This window comes from Sinohyriopsis cumingii, chromosome 13, assembly GCF_028554795.1.
Source record: "Sinohyriopsis cumingii isolate HCF-2022 chromosome 13, ASM2855479v2, whole genome shotgun sequence".
Classification (NCBI taxonomy): domain Eukaryota; kingdom Metazoa; phylum Mollusca; class Bivalvia; order Unionida; family Unionidae; genus Sinohyriopsis; species Sinohyriopsis cumingii.
In genome coordinates, this window is record NC_142973.1 from 42,303,488 (window position 1) to 42,326,758 (window position 23,271).

The window sequence follows — 23,271 nt, forward strand, 5'->3', positions numbered from 1 at the left end:
ATTGGTTAGAGCATTCACCCCGGATGTGGAAGGTTGTGGGTTCATACCCCAGCCAAGTCATGCCAGAGACTTATAAAAGTGGTACTAACATCTGCTGTGCTAGGCGCTCAGCATTAAGGGGTTAGTGTTAGGACTGGTCGGCCTGGTGTAAGGACTGGGTGGGACATCATGCTATATGACTGTGGCATGATGCCCCAGTGCTAGACATCACTTTAAACTGCCACAGTACAGACATCTTAGCGATATGACTGGAAAATTGTCAAAGCTACATTAAAAAATATAAATCACATCTTAACTCACACAACATACAAACACACACACACACACACACACACACAGTTTAACCTGAATTCCATCAAAATTGATTGAAGAAGGATGATCATATTTGGTTTTAATATTTCAAGGATGAGTTTAATTTCTCAAAGCATCCAGCAGTTGGAGGGTGGATTTAGAAAATAGTGTGGATATTTTTTATTTTGCCATCTATGAATTATCAATCACTTCTTTTGTTTCATTTTCAAAGTTTCAGTCTTTATTTTCTGTTTTCAGTCTGATGGAGGCCAGTATCTGACAACAAAACTTTCAGCACCTAAGAAAGAAAAGAAGGATTCTAAAACAAGAAGCCATGTCGTTCAAAAATTAATTGATGAAAAGGATAAAGAGAAGAAGAAAAAGGGTAAAATTATCTTGGATATTATGTCAAGATATTTGCAAGAGATAGAGTTGATCTACTTTTTCAGTGGGTGTAAGGAAATATTGCACCCATGAAACGGAAAACTTGATATTTTATGATTGGCAAAGCCATAAAAAATGACAGTATAAAAAGTTACCACTTCGCTGGTGAAATATTTCCTTGTATCTAATTTAAAATAAACATAGTCTGTCTTTTTTATTATATTTTTGAAGGCACAAAATGTCAGTTTCCATGAATTGTTTCTGTTGTATCAGTGCAGATGCATTTTACACTGCAGACTGTTAGCCACTTGATAGAAAGTTAAAAGAGTTTTCTGATAATTTAGGACAGTAACCGTTTATATTTAAAAAAATCCAATTCTAATGCTTGAAAGACTGTTTTATGTATAATTAGTTTTTACATGAAAAATGGCATGATTATTTATTCGTAACACATTTCTTGCATTGATTGATAATTTGATACCCTCAAAGAATGCTCTTGGTTTGGATTTATGCAGAGCATCGCAGACAAGGGTCAAGCTCGACTTGAATTTTAGGGAGAATCTACTTTTCCATTTGAACAGAATGATTGTATTTAAGCAATACTTTATTTTCAAGTAGAAAATTTTCTGAGTTGTATTTATATTATAAACACATTTGGTATGTGTATAAAAATTATCATATTTATCTGTAGTGTATTTTGACCATATGACTTTAAAAGAGAATAATAAAAGTTGTACATTGTATAAAAAAAAACTTTAACTGAGCAACTAGATTACATTATTATAATTGCAAGTTAGTAAAATTGCTTAATCCACTAACCTTAATCAAGATTTGTTTTGGGTACTTTCTAAAAGTTCACTGTAATGGCACTTGAAAGATTTGTAAACTTGCTTGAAACAACCTCTGTACAATGTACTTGAGAATAAATGTTCAGGTGTCTTCAGGTCATACTTTTCGAACAAATTTCTTTGTTGGCGATAAAACGTTACAGTTATTACATTATCACAGACTCCTTTAAAGTAGGTGTATGAACTAAACCCTGTTTTTTTCCAACAGATGCAACACAGACAACATGTGAGTGCATCTAGTTTTAGAGAGAGGTTTTTTGTAATGTAATCACTCACTTTATAGCTTCATTACAGCAGCCCATCGATAGGATTGCAAATTTTTGGTTTAATTATTTGTCTATGTACTTGCAATAATGTTATGCATTGGTTAAATAGTATTTTCTTCGCTGCTTTTTTCTCATATTTTCTCAAATACGAGTCAAGTCAGAAAACAACTTTGACCTTACAGCGCTCTCGTGAATTCCACTACATAGCAGTGTCTCATACTTTTCTGAATTACATACAGTGTGACCCCGCTATAGTGCGCTCTGTTATAACACGAATTCGGATATAACATGTTCCTGGCGTGGCTTGTGCACAAAAAAAGAATTCTTTCTTTAAAAGTACGAGAAAAATAACGTAGTTTGTTATCATTTTGGGGAAGAGATCGCATATGAATAATACAAGAAGATCATGGCTTGGCTCCTGAAATTTTATATGTATTTTTTTCGTCCACGAAAAACTATTTGTTCTTCTTAAAAGTACGAAAAATAACACATAAAAAGTTTATTCTGGGATCGCGTAGGTCTTCGCCAATGTCACAAACTTGGATTGTTTTTCCTTATTGGCTGCAAAACATACCATGTGGCTTTTTTTTATATTGTTGGCTGCTTAAACTTTTATATACAACCATTGGTTTGGAGTGCAGAAGTTCAGAGGCCCCATGAAAGGAAGCCGCAAACTGGATTTAAAATACACTGAAAGTTATACATTGTTACATAAACAAATTCTTTGTCCATATTGACAAACCATCTAAACAGTGCATTGTTATATCATAATTCGCTTATCTTGACATCTAGCAGGAGTTCTGTATGTTGTGAAATATCCGCTTTTTGTTGTTGACATTTCTGGTAATGGAGATCAACCGGGCGAAGCATTGTCTCGTAATCTATCTTTCATCGGATTTTCGGTCACTCGCTAGTAATTAATATATTTACAAAGACTGACATTTGTATGTGGATGGTAAGTAAAATTCCTCTTCTTTTCACTCAGAATTAAATCCTTCAGAACACTCGCATTTTCTATAATAATCCCTGTCATCAGAACACCTGTATCTCTATTGTCTGTTGACCCTTTGTTAATTTTCAGATGCATGCGTGGAAGGCAGCATCACGCTACTACCACAAATGTAAAATTTTTTAATAAAAAATACATCTTACTTACTGGTTTATTCAAAGAGGGACAGTAACTAGAATAGTCCAAACGATGGTCAATTCGTTTTTAAAAATTTACCCAGATGAAATAGTTTGCTGAAATTTCAAAGGAAACAGATTACCTTTGAAGCACTGATTGTTATCAAAATGTACTCAGCAAATGGAAAAATATCAGTCTCATTCATGCAATACAATTATTTGATGTTGTCGCCACACTAAGCTGTCTTTTAGTGGTGACTTTAATAGCACATGCACACCTTCATCAAAGAAAGCCGATTACAATCTTTCAATAACAGCAAAAAACTTTTCTTCATAAGAAATTGGTACCAAACTTAAATAAAAGTGATGGAATCGGATGGATTTTTGCATTTTCCAACGTGACTGGAACACGTTAGCTGTGCTGTGAATGTTTCCTTTTTGTAGGGAAGAAGTTTATGCTTACGAACGCTACCAACGGCAGCTTGAAACGCAAACTAACTTTTACCGACTTGGAACATACTGAAAAGTAAATGTGCTTCGTCATTCGTTACATGATTGTGTTATGTTTTTCCACTAAATTCAGACCAATATGACCTGTTACAAAATTATTGATTATTTTAAAGCTGTGGGTGTGCATATTTTCGATGGAATCACTTGCATTGTGGATTCAATGTATATGATGAGGTTCGCTGGTGAGTACACGGTATTGATACTCTATTCATGCTATACATTAGACATTTATATATAAACAGGATTCACATATATGTACCAATTCATGATTAAATAAATAAACTATTAGATACGTCTTCTCTGTTTTCACTACAGATGTATTTCTCATTTAATATGCATCAATTTAAGATGGTAACTGTGCTTATGAAGCACGTATTTTACCGCCCACATTTAGTACCTACACACACCCCACACTATTTTTTGGGTACATTTTCTTCAGCTAACTGACCTGGTTGCTTATAACATGGTTCGGTCTATAACGCGGTCGGGTACTGTTGCTCCCAACTACCGTGTTATAGCAGGGTCACACTGTAATTGCATTATAAAGTTAAATCTTCAATAACATAATACCTAGAATTTACTTCCTATGAATTGTATATTTTTCTGAATATATTTGCCCAATGGTTTACGAAAATGGACAGTCTTATAAAAAATTTACTTCCCAGACACAGCAATGTCTGCCATTATTTCCCTGTTACTGGTTCACTTATGGTTTCAAAGTGATTTTATGAATAAATAGTGTAAAAGTAGTTAAAATATCCAGATCACTGATTCTGTTCTTAAAACACAAATTGCTCTTTACATACTGTTGTTAAAATTTCGAAGCACAAGTTCGAATGTTTTATCATCAAAGGACAGCTTGAGGAAATTGGGCAGTAATAGTAGCCAGTTTACTCAGGAAAAGGTTAATAGTCAATCAACTAACACAAACCTGTGAATGTGCAATGTTTATAGGTGCAATTGATATCAACACTAGCTACTTGATGGCCTGATCCCAGACAAAGTGGTTGAATTGGACAGCCAAAGGCTTAATTTCTTTAAACTAAACATTTAAATTATTACGAGCTTACTCATTATAATTTACATATTTATTTTGTTGTTTCTGCATTCAAATGTGAATTATGTGTCCTTGAGATGTGGGCATTCTACATTTCTAATGTTTTACCCCAGTTTATTTAGTAACTTGATTTTGGCTTGTAATCAAAACTAATTTATGCTTGATTTCTCTATTGTTTCATACATATATTTTGATTGTGATGAGTGAAATTTTCTACTTAACAAAAATTTTATAATAGTCCATCCTGAGTTTTGCCTTTGAAACTTTAATCATTTGTCATACAGTTTTATTTTGATAATAGGTGACACGAAATACAAAAAAGAACTAGATCATGGTAAGTTTAGTCGGTGCCAATTTACATGAGCCAGTGAATCATGATGAAGGTGACGAAACTAATATTTGAAGTTTATTTGCTGTAATTTAGTATGTTTTAAGGCATTTGTTTTAATTGCCATCTTATTGCTTGATAGTACACTCATAAATATGCCATAAATGTACAATCTAGTGTGGTCACATTTTAATTCTGATCTGTTCATAGTGTGGAGAGAGAGAAAGAGACAGATAAAATTAAAGGAAATGGTCTAAATAAGAAAAATATATTTTACCTTAGGGTGGGTGTATTTCCTAAAAGGTGGAAAAGAATGGGTTTCAAAAGTTACATTTGCCAATGTTTTTACTGGCAGATATTTGCTTAATTGGACACATACATGTACAGGGTAGTATAGCTACATTTTCTTGTATGGTCTGTTGATACAGTGGATAAAGAAAGATACATGAAAAGAAATATAAAGAAGATAAATTAAATAAGAAAAATACATTGTATCTTAGGGCAGATGTGTTTCCGAAAAGAGAAATAGAAAGAATTTCAGAATCTGCTTTGGTGATGTACATTTTTTTCTCACACTGATAATTTTCATTAACTATTATTAAGTATATAATAAAATGGAATATCAGTTATGATTTCTCATAATTACAGTAAAGCCTGGGCACCTGCATAATAAGCACACCTGCTTAAAGGAAAAGGTTTAGGAATCCCTTATGTTTACTTTCATATATCACATGAATATAATGGATCACTGTCCACAAGGTACACAATTTTTGGTAACTTTTATTGTCCATACATATGTGCTTGACTTTCTTTATCATAGCCTCCATTTCACCACCAAGTTAAGTCGGAACATTTGATGGATCAATTTTAGGTCAGATTTAAAATTCAGCAAATCAGATCGCAGGGTTCTAAATTGAAATTGAAGTGTAGACTTAAGTTCTGTGAATGAAATTCAGGTCTGGTCCTTTTTAAAAAATCTTAACATTACAAATCTTAAACTACTTAAAAACCAATAATGTTCAAGTATAATATGTGTCATCACGTTATACAGTTATGTTTTTTTTTAAGATATGTTACCTGATCATAATACTGTATTACATCCATTACCAAATGGATTAGCAACAAAGGTGCTAATCTGCCCATGTAGGTGGAAGTTAGACAATAGTGATCTCCCCATGGATAGAGGGATCGGTGTCTTATCTTACTTCAGTTACTTTGTAAGCTTGTGCAAAGAATCATGCTTCTATATTGAGACCATACAGAACTGATTTTCTCTGTGCCTTTTCACTATTTGATTCAAAGGAGTTTTCATAATTCTTGTAAGGGAAAAGCCTTAGGACTAAATAATCAAATGTATTTCAAAGTCATTTTACTACACTATTCTGCACTTTGGTCAAATACAATCAGTACTATTCATCATAAATAGAATCTTACATGTGTGCACATTTCAGAAATTTATAAAACTTGTCAAATATGTTTCATTCTTTTCTTTGCCAAGGCTCAGAAAAGAAAATTATTTGTCTTGTTTCATAAATTTCATTTTAAATGAGCATTCATTTAAGATCAGCTATGTAACAAATTAAAAATTAATTTTTTAATAGATATTTTTTTATTGATGCTGAAGTGATCATCATCACACATAAAGTTTAATAAAATGTCCATCTTGTCTTACAGAGGAAAGGGAAAGGCAGAGAAAATTAGAGGAAGAAAAGAAGAACAGATTTGTCATTCCCAAGAGGTCTGATTCACCATTAGCATCTGCTACAAAAAAAAAGATGGTGGCAGATGTAACAGTAACTCCTGATCACTTTGTGAACAAAACAATTACAGATTTACGTAAAAATGAAGGGACTCGAGCAGAAAGGACCAAAACAAAAATTACAGTAGAAGCAAGGCTGAGTTTAGAGGAAAAACGATTAAAAATAATAGAAAAATTGAAAAACCCTGAACCTGAGAAACATAAAGACAAAGTAGAAAAAGATCAGGACACAGAAGAAAAACATAAAATCCGAAGGGACAGTAATGAATCAAATCATTCTGAGCCGAAGAAGAGACGGATCGACTCTGCATCAAAAGATAGTCATAGCAGGAAGGAAAGACATAAATCTGAATCCAGATCACAAAGTGATGAAGCTCATTCCAAACATAAATCTGAATCAGAGAAATCCAGATTGGATTCCAGATTGGATAATGACAAATTAAAACAAAATCAACAAGATAAAGATGTTTTGAAAAAGCAGCCCTCCGAGAAGTTGACAAAACCAAAACCCAAGCGCCCTCCTCCTCCAGACGCGGGATTATCTTTTGCTGACTTACTTAAAATAGCAGAAGTGAAGTCCAAAGATCCCATTACTATGGAAATGTTACTTAAAAAACCAAAAGAAGAAAAAAAAGCAAGGCCTATGACGCAAAAGGAAAAGGAACACTTGCTAAGGGAAAAGGAGAGTTTTGACCGGAAAAATGAGCTAAAACCTGTACCAAAGAAGGAAACTCAACTTCCTCAGACAGAAAAAGTTATTGGAAACAGTAAGGGCAAGGAAGAAACAGTAAAAAAAGATGCCAATGTTTCAAATTCATCAGAAAATACGAAAAAATCATCCATTGTTACTTCAAGTAATGGACAAAATTTAGTTGCTAATTCATTTAAGGATAAGCATGGAATTAAGACCTCAGAAAAAATCTTAAAACAAAATTTTGAAGCCAAAGATAAAAATGGAATTAAGATTTCTGAAAAAGTCTTAGAACAAAAGTTGCAAACAAATGCTAACAATGGAATTAGGACTTCTGAAAAAGTCTTAGACCAAAAGTTGCAAACTAGAAAAGTAGACACAATTAAACAAGAACAATCTTTGAAAAGAAATCATCAGGGACAAAAGATTGTGGATAGTATGACAGGAAAAGGCGACAGGAAAACTTTCTCAGGATCTTCCAAAAATTCTATGAATAGAGGAATAGAAACACCAAATGCAAAGGGGGACACTACTCAAAAAACAAATGTGAACACAAAAACATTACAAAGGACAGATTCTAAACAGGCACCAAGATTGCCTTCAAAGGATTCCAGTTATGATGAAGAGCATGAAAATATTCTGGTCTGCAGACCAACTTCCAGTGAGAAACAGCAGGAAAGCAAAAAAGAGAAAGAGAAACAGCAGGAAAACAAAAAAGAGAAAGACAGCTGCAAACCCAAGCCCAGGCCTGTTCAAGAACCTACTAATCCATGGGACCGTATTTACGGACAAATTAAGGCAAATAATCCCAAATCAGGTTTGTTGACATTCAGCAGTAAATATAAAATGTATGGCATAAATGTACATACTTTCTGGCATTCATAATTTGCAATAATGTACATTCAGTGTGCACAGATGTATAGCTGCTGATCTTTGGTCTATCTTCTGAATGTTTGATTTTTGTGTTCAAAGACATTGTCATTTATTCATTCAGGAGACTTGGGGCTTGGTAAATCTTGAAATGTTCAGCTTTTCCAGTTAGGATTTTTTCTTGCAGCTGCACAAAATTTGTATGCTTCCTCTGATTATGTTGTATATGATTTTTGAGCAAGTGACACAATTTTTTTTATCCAGCACAGTTTTCAAATTGTCATGGCTGCTTCCAAGGGATTTTCCCTCCCCTGGAATTTTATAAATGGAAATATTATAGGTTCTTTGTTAGGAAAATATTGTGCCTGGAGCCTAAGGTCTGCTAGACTGCTGGATCTGGGATAGTATATGTTGAAGTCAGGGTGCACCCTGGGCTACAAGAACGCAAAATGAGAACTACCTTTTATTTTATACTAAAGTGTGAAATATATAGAGACTTATTTGTAATTTTATTTTTTTTCATTCGTATATATTCACATTTGAAAATATAAGGTGAAAATTTAAGATTTTCGATCATACTGTGTGACACTTTGATTGTGCATTCCCACAAAAGTTGTATCTGCAGCAACAAAAATGTGTACTTTGTGAGCTAGAACAAATAAATAGAAACTGACTTACATTACAGACATGGAAATTAATCTTTGATAAAGACATTTGACCAAACACTGTTCACATCTCTCAAAATGATTTCCTCTTAACAACAAACCTACTTTGATGTATTGCTGAAGCTGACTTGCACTGTTTTCAGATAGCTTCAAATAGTATACAGTAGTGAACAAATTGACAAAAATGTAATTTACTGTGACAGATTAGGTCAACCCAACCTTACTGCTTTCTTAAGTATATGTATATAAGCAGGCTATGAAAGTGAGGCAAAAGGGGGTGGGGGTTAGCGTGTTGTGCCGAAGAATGAGTTTACTTTTCTAAACTTTGATTCTGAAGCGAGTTTGGTGTATAATGGAAAGAAAAGTTTCTTCTTATGTTATGTATTTGATCTTGTGTTACTAAAAGTTATATATTTACTAAAAGTTATATATTTTAACTCGTGACTTTGTCACTTGTTAATATATAATGTTTTTGGTACTGCACGATGAAATATATCCAGTTTTAACATAGAAGAAAATATCCTCTGTATATTAATGGCAGGTAGCCCAGTGAGCTACAAGAATATTCAGTTTGGGCAACCTTATATCAAAGTCCATTAACCCACTGGCTGCTAGACTGTTGATTCTGGTCTGCCAAATATAGTTAAGACCAGTAGCCAATGACCAAATCACCTGTGAGTGTTTTGATTGTCAGTTTCTACATTAGTGTGACAACCTCCATATCAATGTACAAATTAGACATACCAGGCAGACTCCTTGTTTTGTCCAACACTATCCAGGAAAGGTCAAGTCATTCACATGGAATGGTCTTTTCATCAGTTTGTCTTTATTTGGGTCTGCACACTTTGGGAACTTCTGATGATTGATCTTTTTGTGACTAGGTAGAATCACAAGATGCCCACCATTGTCTCTCCAGTTCCTGAACCAGAAGCGTTGGCCATGGATGCTCCATCAGTTCATTGGGAGGGTGTTGTTGGTTGCATTTGCCTACCCTCCCATGGGTTTGGTACCAGAAATAATCCAGAAGTTATGGGGTAATAAATGCAAAATGATACTGATAGCCCTCTCAGATGGGACAAGTCCTTGGTTACCCAATCTACTCAATCTACCGATAGATCCGCCCAGCAAGATTCATACTAACCTGAATCTTCTCAAGCAACCATGGTCATGAGTATTCCACCCCTGCCTGGACTGGCTTCTTCACACTTGGCTCTTGTCCAAGAGCCTTTCAAGACAAACAGTTTAAACTTTTTATTTAAACTTTTGACTGTAGAGAGAATCTCTAAAGCAAGAAGGATCTCCACTCTGAAGGCTTACGAGGGAAAGTGGCATGTTAATGTTTTCAAGGACTGGAGCTATATCAATAACATCATCCCTCTGTGTGCCTCAATCCCATGATGGCAGAATTTTTTTTCTCTGGCTCTTTGAGAAGAAACGGTTGACCCCAGTTACTATGAAAGGCTACTGCTCCATATGAGACACATTCCAGCATCATGATAGATGTGATATCGGGCATGATCTGTCGGATCTTTTAGCCAGTTTTGATCTTAATCTACTAAATTCCATTTTCCAAAATGGAATCTGTCCTCTTTCTTAAAATGGCTGAATTCAAATAAATTTGAGCCTTTAGCCCACACTAAGCTAAGCTTCTATCATAAAAAATGTTTCCTGATAACTTTAGCTTCAGCATATATGGTGAGCGAATTACATGCCCTATCCATGGACCCAAACTATCTTCAGTTCAGATTGGATGGTTCATTTTGTTGCTTATGTAATTAGTAGACTGGGTTATCGTTCACATGGGGAATCCAGCTATCCTAGAAGGATACCCGAGTTAGAGGTCAGATGTTCAGCATTCCCTCCTCCTTTTACCTATTGTCCTAACGTTAATTTGATTGGGGAATGTATTTGAAGAAGACAGATTTTTAATTATGTTTCTCTGAGAATACTTATCCAGTCCATTACAGTGTAACACCATTATGACATGGTGGTTGGGGTCCATATAACCGACCATGTTATAGTCAGGACAGTGTTAATACCAACCACATCAGTTAAGATAGCTAAAGAAAATGATGCATGTACCATGCACCTTTAATGTGGATACTATAGTTCTTTAAAGGTTTATATGGTAGGATTTCAGTAAATTGTCATTTGAGTATACTGTTTGTAGATTGACATTACTGTTTTAATTTTGTAGTGATACATTATGTGACGTGATGGGTCCACAGCAGCGAGTGTTACTGTATTATGCATTCATCTGTTGGAACTTGTAGTTTCATTTAGAACCTGTGGAGAAGGTCACATTGACAAACTTTGTGAAATTAGTCACAGTGACCTACTTTTCTTAGACTAATGACTTAATGAATAATCTCTCTGTTAATGTTTGATGTCACAAGATGAGTTAAAAACATGGGATCTTAACTTGATTTGGTTAGGGTATTTAAATTTTTAATGTGAAACCTGTAAATCTTCATATTATCCTTGCATTTATGGATTATTCACAGGTTAACTCCAGCCTTAAAGTTTTGTCTTCCTGGTAAATCTTAAGATGGATTTTAATAGAATTTGGCTTTCTCAAATAATTTGGAACTATGCCAGGAGAAAGTAGGTTTCAGTGACCTTTTCTTACGAAGTATCCTACTCATCTCTCCACATATCCATATATATATCTTGATACACCTTCACACCCACATCACCAAGGTAGGTAGATCATTGTGACCCATAATTAATGCTTGATTGCCCAGGGTTCATCTTAAGCACTGTTCATGCATGCATGTGTGTCTGTGTGTTTTGGATTTATAATGTAACTTGAACAATTTCAGTCATTTCGCTACCATGTCTGCTGTGTGGCAGTTTATAGTAATGTCTAACACTGGGGCATCGTGCTGCAGACATGTAGCATCATGTCCTACCCAGTCACTTTATCCTGACACCGGGCTGACCAATCCCAACATTAACCTCTTGATTCTAGGCAACATAGGAGGTAGCGGCTTTTACCATTTTTAAAAGACTTCGGTATGACTCTGCTGGGGTTTCAACTTGCAACTTCATAAATCTGAGATGTATGTTCTTACTACTTAGGCTAATGGCATGGTCCACCATTGATGCCAGAATTACTGTTTGCATTACACTTGTACAGTAGAAAAGGTCATTGTTATCCACATTTAAAATTTTACTGGCAGACGTAAAGTTTTGCTTTAGCTTATGACTACACAATAGTTGTTTAATCTCATATATAACTGATATACATAGAATCATGAAAAGTGAGGATGCATGTTAATGAGTACAACCCAGATCTTAAAAGTAGGTCACTGGTGCACATTTCTCATTTTAATGCCTTTAGTTCATTTTGACGTTTTTACTGTTTATACTGTAATCATTAAACTTTAAACTTAATTATTGTATACATCTCTCTTAGTACTATCCATACCAAAAATGGTCACTGTGACCTATATTTCACATTTACTGGTTTTTGTTAAGTTGTTGCATTTAACTGATGACCACAGGTTTTTGGAATGTTCATTGAATTCTACCCTGTCTTGAATCGTGAAACATGGGGATGTATTTTGATGCGTACTACTCCCTCACATCACTAGTTGGTGAGTATTAAACATATTTTACACTTTGCTGACTTTGCTTAAATTTTGTGTTTGATGTTCATTTCTAAGGCACTGTTGATGCTAAAATCCAGAAATTGATGATAATACGCATCCCTGTTACATTACAACAAAAGAGGTTCATTGTGACCTATACTTTATCTGGTACAGGATTGGTTGAGTTTTTGCAATAAGCCAATGAACACAAATATTTTGGCCTGTTATATGCATACTATCCAAGCTGTAATCATGAAACTTGTTGACTGAATTTATCTTTTCTTTAAGTTTTCCATTTTTTGCCAAAAGATGTTGTGACCTAAATTTTATATTCTTTTATTTTTTTCAAATTTTGTGTTAAAATTTCATTTCATTGGTGCTGTTTAATGTTCCAGTCATGAAACTTTATAGTTGGATGCATATCTGTTACTGCTATACTTACAACCAAGGGGCACTGTGACCTCCATTTATGGTTTGCTAACACGAGTTAAGTACATGTATTTGTGTTTATGATCACATTGATTCCTCCATGCAAGACCTATATAGGTCTTAACCTACTCGGAATGCCCTTTCTGAGGAATGCTGTTAGAAGCAGGAAGAAATAACTTTATTCCCTGGTAAACTTTCCATATTAATGACTATACATTGTAATTTGTGTTGTAACCCTCTGTAGGTTAACTGTATATTGTACTTGTTATTGAATATAGGAATCAGGTGTGTGGACTTCATGCTGCATACTTTTCCTCCAGTGCATTACCTTTAATGTTAATCAAGGTAATTATTGATGTATCAGCTATAGTAAATGTCAACATGTCATGTAGGTGTTCAGCAGGGACTATTTTAGCCATGGGTGTCATGTTTTAGAATTTTATTCTTTAAATGGCAATTATTCACTTCATTTGTATCCATATTCCTTTGGAAGATTATTATTTACATGCCACGAGAAGTACATATGGCAAAATCATTGTTAAAGACATTTTTGGAGATATCAGCCTAAGGTGTGATCCAGTACAATCCAGATTGAATGTTGCACATTGTGGTGTCATATTGAAAGCTACACATGTTGATAAATAAATTCATACTAGCCTGAATTGTGATCATTAGACCTGTGCTCTTTTCTTGACCCAGTTTAGTACTTGGTCACCATTATAAAAGTCAATAACAATTGATAATTTTCATCTGGAAGTTTCTTGATGATAGTTAAGGTGCAGAGCATTCAATAATCAGGATTGAATAGACTTCAGTTAAACAAAATTAGTATTAAGAAATATATTGCAAAACAATTCTTTAATTATAAAAGGGGACAAAATCACAGTAGTCTGAATTTATTTTCTGCATGATAATGTTTTTGCAATGGCTACAGGAAACTAATGAAAGGAAAGCAGAGGTGAACTATGTAATCATTGATTACACTTTGATTTTCCCAGGAAAGAAGCGGTTAGTGATAGAGAGTGATGATGAGGACGAATATGATGATTTGGATGGCTTCATAGATGATGGGGATGATGGGGATGGCAATGACTACTCCACTTATATCAAGGAAATATTTGGCTATGATAAAAATAGGTAAGTAATGTAATTTCAACCTAATTTACTAGCAGTTTATTTTGGAATTTGACTTGGCTTTTTTTTACAAGACTTATATAAAGCATGTGTACACAGGACTTAACTTTATACACAGGACTTAACTTTATACTTAATCATCACTGTAATTATTTGTAAGTCACAAGGCAATGTTTCCTTTATGTGGCTGAAGAAAACACCCAAATATCTGGATTTTTGGATCATTTTCTTTATAAAATTTTGGATAAGTGACAGGAATTTTGTTTTTGCCTGATAACATTTTTAGCTTGGGTTTTGTCTGTTGAACAAGTAATTTTTCCACAACTACTCTGTTCTTTACATGTCAGCTGGTGATGTCACATTTTTTCAAGATGTTCTATTAATACACTAAATAAAAAGATGGGACTCATTACTTCCAATTTTACAGAGAGGGTGTAAGGATAAAGTAATGGTAATTTATGCATATTATGGTACCTAAAGTTTGGCAAACAGACAATGTTTAATGTCTGGTATGTACGTTTTCATAACTGACTTAAGTCCTGATAACAGTGGCAACAATGACGATGATAATAGAGAAATTGATAATTTAAACAACCACAGCAACAACAAGGATTATAATAATAGCCATTATATAATGAGCTCAGTTACAGTGCACATTTCTTCCCACAGAATCTTACAATGGAAGAAAGCAAAGAGGAAAGTACCGTGAAATGTACTCTCTATATTAGTAATCACCGTTGAGTACATTGTTTTGGTCCATTTTGCACATGAACAGAAAATGGTGATAAAGAAGTTAATAAAAGTTCATTTTTCTTTTTAGATTCAAAGATGAGGATGAGGATGACATTGACAACATGGAATCAAACTTTGCTCAGGTGGAGAAGGAAGAGAAAATGAGGTAAGATTTGAAGAATTTACAGTCATTATATTAAGTAATTTTAGATTTAATTAGCTATTTATACTGAAAGGAGGTAAATTGCATTGGCATCACTTTTCTAACCATTCCACAGACACTACTCCCTCGATAACTCGTGCCTTGATGACTCACATGGATCCCATTTTTTTTATATACCCAAAAATTGATCCCTATTTGTTGAACTCAAAGAAAAATGCAATTAAAATTGGTAATTGAAACTTTTATATATCTCTCATTTTATTATTGAAAATGGTTGATAGGACATGGAAATTTTAATCAACTTTATGAAGTTATCAATGTTTAATAAGAAGTCATAGTTTCTTACATTTTCTTTCCAAACAACGATCTTAATACACTGTTTTATCAAGTGAAAGTTGTGTTTTAGTTCTATCTTTTATTTTGGTTCATCATAAATGCAATGTGCCCTCTTGTATTTAAACAGAAAAATGTGTCACTCTTTACAATACAGCTTTGCCCGTGAGTGTTTCTCTGAGGACCTAATTAAGTGCTGGCTATGTTTTGATATCTGACTTTCAAAAGTATTTGTTCTATTGTTGCAGTGAATTAAAAGTTGACCTCCTCTTTATTATCACATTAATTGCATCATTTCTATCAAATAAAGGAGGTGGAATGGAAGAAGTCAAAAGGCACGCAAATTATAAATGCCCCAGTTGCATGTTGGGTGAACTCATTTCATGTTATCAATCAAATACTGTTAAATATTATTGTGTATATAACATAGTTAAACTAACTTAAATAACCTACTCAATCATAAATGTGATCAAAGATAGCAAGGTAACCAAGTGAAATGACTACTTCATAAAATAAAGAGCTTTGTTTCACAGATACGGATCATTGTGTATAAACAAGTTTCAGAAAATTCCTGAATTGTCACTTAGATCATTGATGAGAAGTTTCACTGTTACTTGCATTGAAATGATGGCATCAATATTTTACTAATTGAACAATACAAAAATTGAGTTTCGACAGATGATTGTTTCATGAAATAAATGTCACAAGTTTTTGAAAAAAGTGATATTGTTTGGTTATATATCAACTTTTATTCTGGTTCTCTACTCCATGACTCCCTGCTTCACACTCGTATAGAACACACCAAAAAGGGAACCAGACTGATTAAGAACAACAAAAAGCATTGACATAACACAAATGTTTTTGTATAAATGTGAATGTTGTTGAAACCAGTTGGAATAATGTTAATGAATCACTTCTTATTTTTTGGAGGTCCCCCGGTAACCTACACCCTTGCTTATAGTATCGTTTATGTTTTTGGACCCTGTTTTGCGTGAATTATCGAGGGAAACATATAACTTAAATCTTAAAAATGTGAAATTTTAGCATTATTAAAGTGTAAAAGGAAAATGCACCTAGTTGTTCAAAATCAGTATTATATTATATGTACATCCAGCTGCAGACTAAGATATGCTGTTGTATAATTTTCTGACAGTTCAGATTGTGCTGTTGGTTATACCTATGTTATTAGGCAAATAGTACAGACCTTGATCTGTTAGAAAATAAGGTGAGTTTAGGCTGTCACAGGCGGATGTGTTTATATACGAGGTAAAATATGGTACTTTTCAAGACACACAATTCAAACATTATCTCACACAGAGCTCCAGCCTCTCCAGCATAAAACTTTACGTGGCATTTTGAGATAAAAATGTTACTTCAAACCCAGAAATACTACTTGAAACTAGTGGTCCAAGTTTTTCTTCAGGAAGGATTTGAGTCAATTTTAATGATAGAGGGGCCAGGTTTTGGAGTTTGAGACTTACATTCATTTTGAGCTTCTCTGTTTGTTGCAGTGTTTGTTGCTCCATATTCATCTCACTTGTAGCGTAGCTTACCAGCCAACACATTTAATATCAATACATATCATGGCACTTTACCAGCTGCTGATGGTTTACCCTTTGGGGAAATAAACAAACCATACACAGGGACAATAGCACTACAATTCCGGTTCCCCAGAATGGTACATTCTTATGTTGACAGCATGCCTAATCAGGACAACCTTCTCAGTGATTTTGGTGATAAGCCTGATGACTTGCTGTGCACTAATTCTACAATGGAGCAGATGGAATGCAGTTTAAATTGGCAGTGGAGGAAATCTTTGTAGTTCTGCCATTTTTTTTTTGAGTGCCCAGCTCCATCAGCTGCAAGCCAGGTCTGTATGGTCATGGCTTTGGTAGATCAGGAAGACGACAACATACAGCCATCCTTGTGTCTTCTTCCATAGCCAGCAAATGCCACGGAAATCTCTGACTGCCTGACTGATAAAATATGGGACCCAGGCACCTCCATTTCTTTTTTTTCCTGAAATCCAGCTACCAGCATTGTTCTGTCCATACTGGTAATGCACACATTTGCTGACATTCAGCACTGAACTGCTATCCTTTGACAAGAATATTGTGGTGGTCAATATGACCAGTCTGCTGTTTTATAAGGTGGATAGAAATATTTTGCACAACACGTCCAGATTAGTGTAAAACATGGTCACTGCTTCCTCTATGCTAGACTTAGCTTTGCTAGCAATTTTTCAAATGGATAAAAAGGAGGTAGTACACCATATGATAGCTAATTCTGTGATGGCTTCAGTTAACCTGGATCTTGTGAAATTATATAACTGCCTGTGCTCATCTGCCCTTAATCCACATCATGTCTTGCCCATTTTTTAGCATCCAATGGCATGCTGTTGCTTTTTTGTGGAAAAATGAGATATGCAAGCAAAATCACAAGAACTCCTTTTCATTTTGACTTGCTACCTGCACCTCTTTCAGGCCAAATCAGTCTCAGCCCTTTGTGGAGAGACGATCACTGGCCATTGGATAACAGGCTGATTTCTGCTCAAAGTAAACAATTTTGACCTCAGACCAGTTTCAGGTGGCAGCAGTCCCAATAATTCCAGAGGCAGTCGAATAAAGGGGAAGGTAAACAGGGTTTCTTTTTCACCACCCCACCTAACAGCTGATGTGGACTTGCTACTCTGACTGCCAGCATCCTTCCGATTGGTGCTCGACTCCTTCATTTTTGAACTGTGTGGATCAACCTGTTTTCAAGAACAAATGGGCAACCAGAGTTGTTTTGGACCAGCTTCAGATTTCATTTAATCATCCTGCTGTCTTTTTAGTTTCACCTTCTGTGACAAACATGCGATACATCTGGAGAAGGTTTGAATTTAAACAAAAGATTTGGACATTAATCCACATGTGGATAGTGGAGCTAGTTCACAAACTAGACTCTCCAGGGTTTTACTCCAAGATGTTTCTAGTACACAATGTAAACAAAAATCTTAGATATCAGCCGATTCAACAAGAACATAGTTCCACTTAGATTCCAAATGGAGACGGCAAGATCAGTCAGTCACCAAGATAATCAAATGTATGGTTACTCTCTTCCGGTCAACTTCATTAACATTGACAGCATTGTATCTCAACAACATCCTCTAAAAACACATGGTAAGTTTCTCTTTGGTCAAGGACAGAAATGATCTTTTTTCCCTTTTTGAAATTTTTAAACAACCACAACCATGTTTGCCTCCAGCAGTTATGCAAAGCATGATCTAGTTTGCAGAGACAATTTCAGGTAAGATGTTTATTTTTGTCGAGAGATTTATATAAAAAAATCCACTGTCTGCTCAATGCAGCAGTAGTTTTGAATCTCCTTTAACGCCTTTTCATGCACCCTTTGCAGATGACCCTGCTATCCCAATGACACCTCTTTTATGGTTGACTCAATCAACAAAATATGATCTCAATCAGTGTAGTATCTTTCCTGTCTCAAACAATGTAGCATCTTTCCTGTGTCGCCGGCATGTGTCATAGGCACACTTTAAGTCAGTTGTGTTTTTGTGTTTAATCCATGTCTGTACTTCTTTAAGCCTGTCTCTTGTCAGGAGGGCGACATCTTCACTAGCCAAGGTTCTGATAAACTTATCTACACCTTGGCCTATCAAGCAGATATTTCTGAGGTTCGAGTCTGTGAATTTCATTTAATTCAGCTGCAGGCCAATTCATCCAATCAAAATTAAGTTGTTCAAATTTGAACACCATTCCTACGTGATCAAAACAAGGGAGCACACAGCTTGAATGGACTGATAAATAAGGACTTTTCCAGTGCCAGTCTATGTTTGCACAAATACCTTTCACTCAAGCAGACATGTAATTGCTTACCTTTCATACGTAGTCATACTTTGGATGTTAAACTTACAAAGTATCCTATTTAGGTCAATTGCCCACCGTTTTCGGCTGATGTACAATGCACCATGCTGTTGGTTAGTTGGAATTACATACTAAGGGAGGCAACAAATTAAATCCAATATATGTTGCTAGGACAAAGGACAGAGTAGATAGGGTTATCGGAACCTTGGCTAGCGTAGGTGGGAGGACAAAGGGAAAAAAATGAAGGTTTCTCATTTTGAGGGAATCTTGTGAGATGGAAGGTCTTTTACAAGGCAGGGTTTTCTTTTCAAAGGCTGGTGAAAAACAAGTAGCAGCATTCCATTGAGTGCCTCACTTCCAGAATTGGTAATCCTTTATGATCAAAGACCACTGCTCCATGGTCTCAGACACGTTCTTCAGGTATCATGGTACAGCAGATATTCATCATGATAAGGATTTATCAGACCTATTAACCAATTTTGACTTGAGCTGGCCATCTCTTACCCTGTTTCCCAAGTGGAATTTGTCATGCTTGTTCAGATGGTTTAATTCAGAGTTTGAGCCCATAACCAGCACCTTCTTGACGCTACTATCATACAAAATGAGCTTCTTGATAGCTTTAGCATTGGCATGCAGACTGAGTGAGTTACCTTCCCTTTCATTGAACACAAACTCTCCAGTTAAGATAGTTTTCTGGTCCTGATGATGCAACCAGGCTCTGTAGCAAAGAACAGTTATCTTCATTGGGTGTTCAAAGATTGTTCAGCCATGCCCTTGCCTCTATCAATCAGTCTAAATATCCAGTGATGCAAGACCTGGCCCATGTCCTCAAACACTGCATGAAGCAAACTGAGAAGTACACCCTGGCAACACCTCTGTCTGCCAGTCAAGCAGGGTGAAAGAGGATATAACAACTCAAGTTCTGACATCATGGCTAAAATGTGTAATAAGCTCTACCTGTTCTGAGATATCAAAAGATCAAAGATGCTTCATGAAAATCTCAGCTCAAGAAAATACACGTTTCACTGCAAATCTCACATTCAGACAAAATGTAGTGATCTGAGACATAATAGATGCTATTGGCTGGTACACGCAGTCAACCTTTTCAAACATTTATCTGCATGATCTAGCATTGTGAATTGACTCTGGTAGGCCCAGTGGCTCAGACCATAACCAGACCAAGAAGTCAGTACAGCCTTACCATGGGCATTGAACTGCTCTTTTTTGCTGATTTACATGGGATTTTATTAGGACTGCTCTGGTGGCCTAATGGTATGAGCATCTGCCTTGGATGCGGGAAGTTGCAGATTTGAAACCCTGTCTGGGTCATGCCAAAGACTTATAAAAATGGCACTAACAGCTGCCTCACTTGGCGCTCAGCGTTAAGAGGTTAGTGTTAGGACTGGTCGGCCTGGTGTCAGGATAATGTGACTGGGTGGGACATCATGTTACATGTCTGCGGCATGATGCCCCAGTGCTTGACATTATAAACTTTCACACTGCAGACATCATAGCAGTATGACTGAAAAATTGTTAAACCTATGGTAAAAATCCAAATCACACACACACACTTGGTGAGAAAAATGATTTGGTTTCTTTTGTTTCCGATCAGTTGTGTTGGTCTTGTATTAAGAGTGTGGTTTACCTTAATACAGAGAAGAATTCCATTATTTTCTCAAGGGTGACCATGGTAGTGGTATGATGCTTAGCATTGCCTCCTCCTATTGCCTATTCTCATAACATTTATTTGATTGGAGAAAGAATTCAAAGGAGAAAGCACATTTGTTTATAATGTTTCTCTGAGAATACTGACCTGATCACATTACTTTTAAAACCTCCCAAACCTCATTTCAAATGCAAGCATCCTTGTTGAGGTATAGCTCCAGCTTAAGTTGAGTAACCAACTGTAGTAGTGGTAAGAAGGGTTGGAAAGAATGGTATTTAAACAGGAAAGGCCAATATTGTCTTTCAGAGCTGCTTCTGATAATAAGGCCAAAAAAATATAATGTATTTCCTATTGTACTGGTTTTAAAATTAGAGTAGGTGTTTTTTTTAAAAAAAACATTATACAGTAGTCCCCCTCTCATAAGGCCACCCCTGTTGCAGCAGGGAAGTGGCCTTATAATGAGGGTGGCCTTTCTAGAGAGGGATGACAAATGTGAATAGTAAATACATATGAAGAAAGTCACAAGTACATTTAATTCTAAAACATTTAATATTTTCATTAAAAAATCACATGCATGTTGTGAAATAAATGTAAAACAAACTGTTTCATCATTTTCAAAAGAATGTTATGAATAACCATTGATATAGTTTTAAAACTGTCTTTATAATTATGTTACAAATCACATCATCTGTCACTTTGTTGTTAACAGTCTAAAAACCAAACCAGTCTCGTCACAATTAAAAATATCCATGCTGTCATATCCCATGCATATATCGTTTAGTCTTTTGTTCCAGTCTTCATTAATAACATCAGCTGATTCTCAACTAATACAGAACACTTAATATTGTGTCGCACTTGAAATCTGTGCAACCATCCGTTACTTTCGGTAACGTCGTCATATCCCAATTCAACTGACAAAACTGTTGCTTTTTCTTGTCATTCAAATCAGGATATAAACATCTCCTAGCTCAAACAACCTTCCTTTCTCCAGCCATTTCACCTTCCCACTTCTGCAGAATTGTTTCCTTATCTTTCACAATATTGTTTATCAGTGTCTTTCCGACAATAGTTTTCTGCAAGGATCCTCAACCAACCCCCCCCCCCCATCTTGGTCAGTTGAATTAATTTCACTTTCACTTCTAAACTGAGAATTTTTCTTTTCTTTGATGACATGTTGATCTTTTTGCAGTAAGTTATTCATGTTGCCAACTACAATACTGATAAAACAATTTTGTATGTATCTAAACAAATTGCCGTGTGTTTATAAAGGAAGTGATCTTGTCACGTGATTCGTTAGTCGCAGTATGGTACCCTATTGTTTTTATACATTTTTTACACTAAGTGAGAGAAGCCAAAACGGCTACGATATGTACCATTAACATCACGCAGATTTGACCTCGCGGCCGTTAGGATTTGTAATTTTGACAATTTTTGTCAGTAGTAATAGCCACTAATTATCAAAGTCATCAAGCTCAACATCTTACTAAGGGAAGCCATAAAGGCTATCAAACCATTTTCTTGCTGACTTGTGTATTGTACATTGATACTGCCACTTTTCAGCTGTTACTACTGTTCAGTAATTGTAATCTTAACAATTATCAGTGACTAAACCGGACATCTTATGATAACACGGCAGTAACGCTAATTGGATTACATGTACTTACGTTTTTGTATGGATTAAAATTTGAGTCTTTCTCGGCTTTATGGAATAAATGTGGCTTCTCATGAGGCGTAAATGATATAATATTAACCTTAGTGGTACATGTACTTTAGTCAACACTTCTTTCAATAACGAAAACCTGACATCGGGAAACATAAATCGGATTACTTAACACACGTTATGAATAAAATACTGGTTCTGGATACATATTAAAATAAAATGCGGCCGCATGTGAGGGATAAATTTTATATTATTGCACTAATATGCTAGCCACTGGTCACGTTAGCTGGGTGGCCTTTCGCGAGGGGTACTTTTGAACACAAACTCGTCAGTGCCAACGGATTCTGGCCGCAAGGAGCGGGTGGCCACTGGTCGGGGGGGGGGGGGCGTTCAAGAGGGGGACTACTGTATGTATATATTATAATGATTAGTATATATTATGTACTAAGCTCTTAAAGCATTGGGCAAAAGCAGCTCAGTTAGATGCACTAATCAAGTTTTGGAATTTTTAAAATTAAATTTTGAATGTGTTACATTTTTTTATTTTTTAATCTAGGAGAAAAGAGTGCTAGAGATGGTTGGCCAACCTGAAACACACTTTTGTTTTGGCCTGATGTAATCAGTTAAATATCCTCCGAAAAACATAATTTAATAAAATATGTGTTTTTATATGTATATTTATTTATTGGCTTTAGGTATATTGTATGGAACTGTAAGATACTCGGTGAGGAATACTTATTATTCTGTACAGGGATTTATATGAAAAGATTATAAAGTATAAGTTTTGCTCAAATTTGTTTATTTTTATATTTTTATCCATAAAATAGGTCTGGACAATGATTGGTTTGGTCAGTGCAACTAAGTTCAGTGAGAACTTGCTCAGCTGGGTAAGGGATCTAAAAAT

The 23,271-nt window shown here is 35.3% G+C and overlaps 1 protein-coding gene across 2 annotated transcripts in view; it reads left to right on the forward strand.

Moving 5' to 3' along the window:
* Window positions 1-23,271, forward strand: part of LOC149785290 (uncharacterized) — a 53,649-nt gene that overhangs the window by 19,978 nt on the left and 10,400 nt on the right. For both annotated transcript variants that reach the window (XM_089979165.1, XM_089979166.1), the window contains exons 2-5: window positions 550-676; window positions 6,484-8,076; window positions 13,815-13,953; window positions 14,771-14,848. In XM_089979165.1, the coding sequence (XP_089835291.1) occupies window positions 550-676; window positions 6,484-8,076; window positions 13,815-13,953; window positions 14,771-14,848 (1,937 nt within the window). The remainder of the gene's footprint in view (window positions 1-549; window positions 677-6,483; window positions 8,077-13,814; window positions 13,954-14,770; window positions 14,849-23,271) is intronic.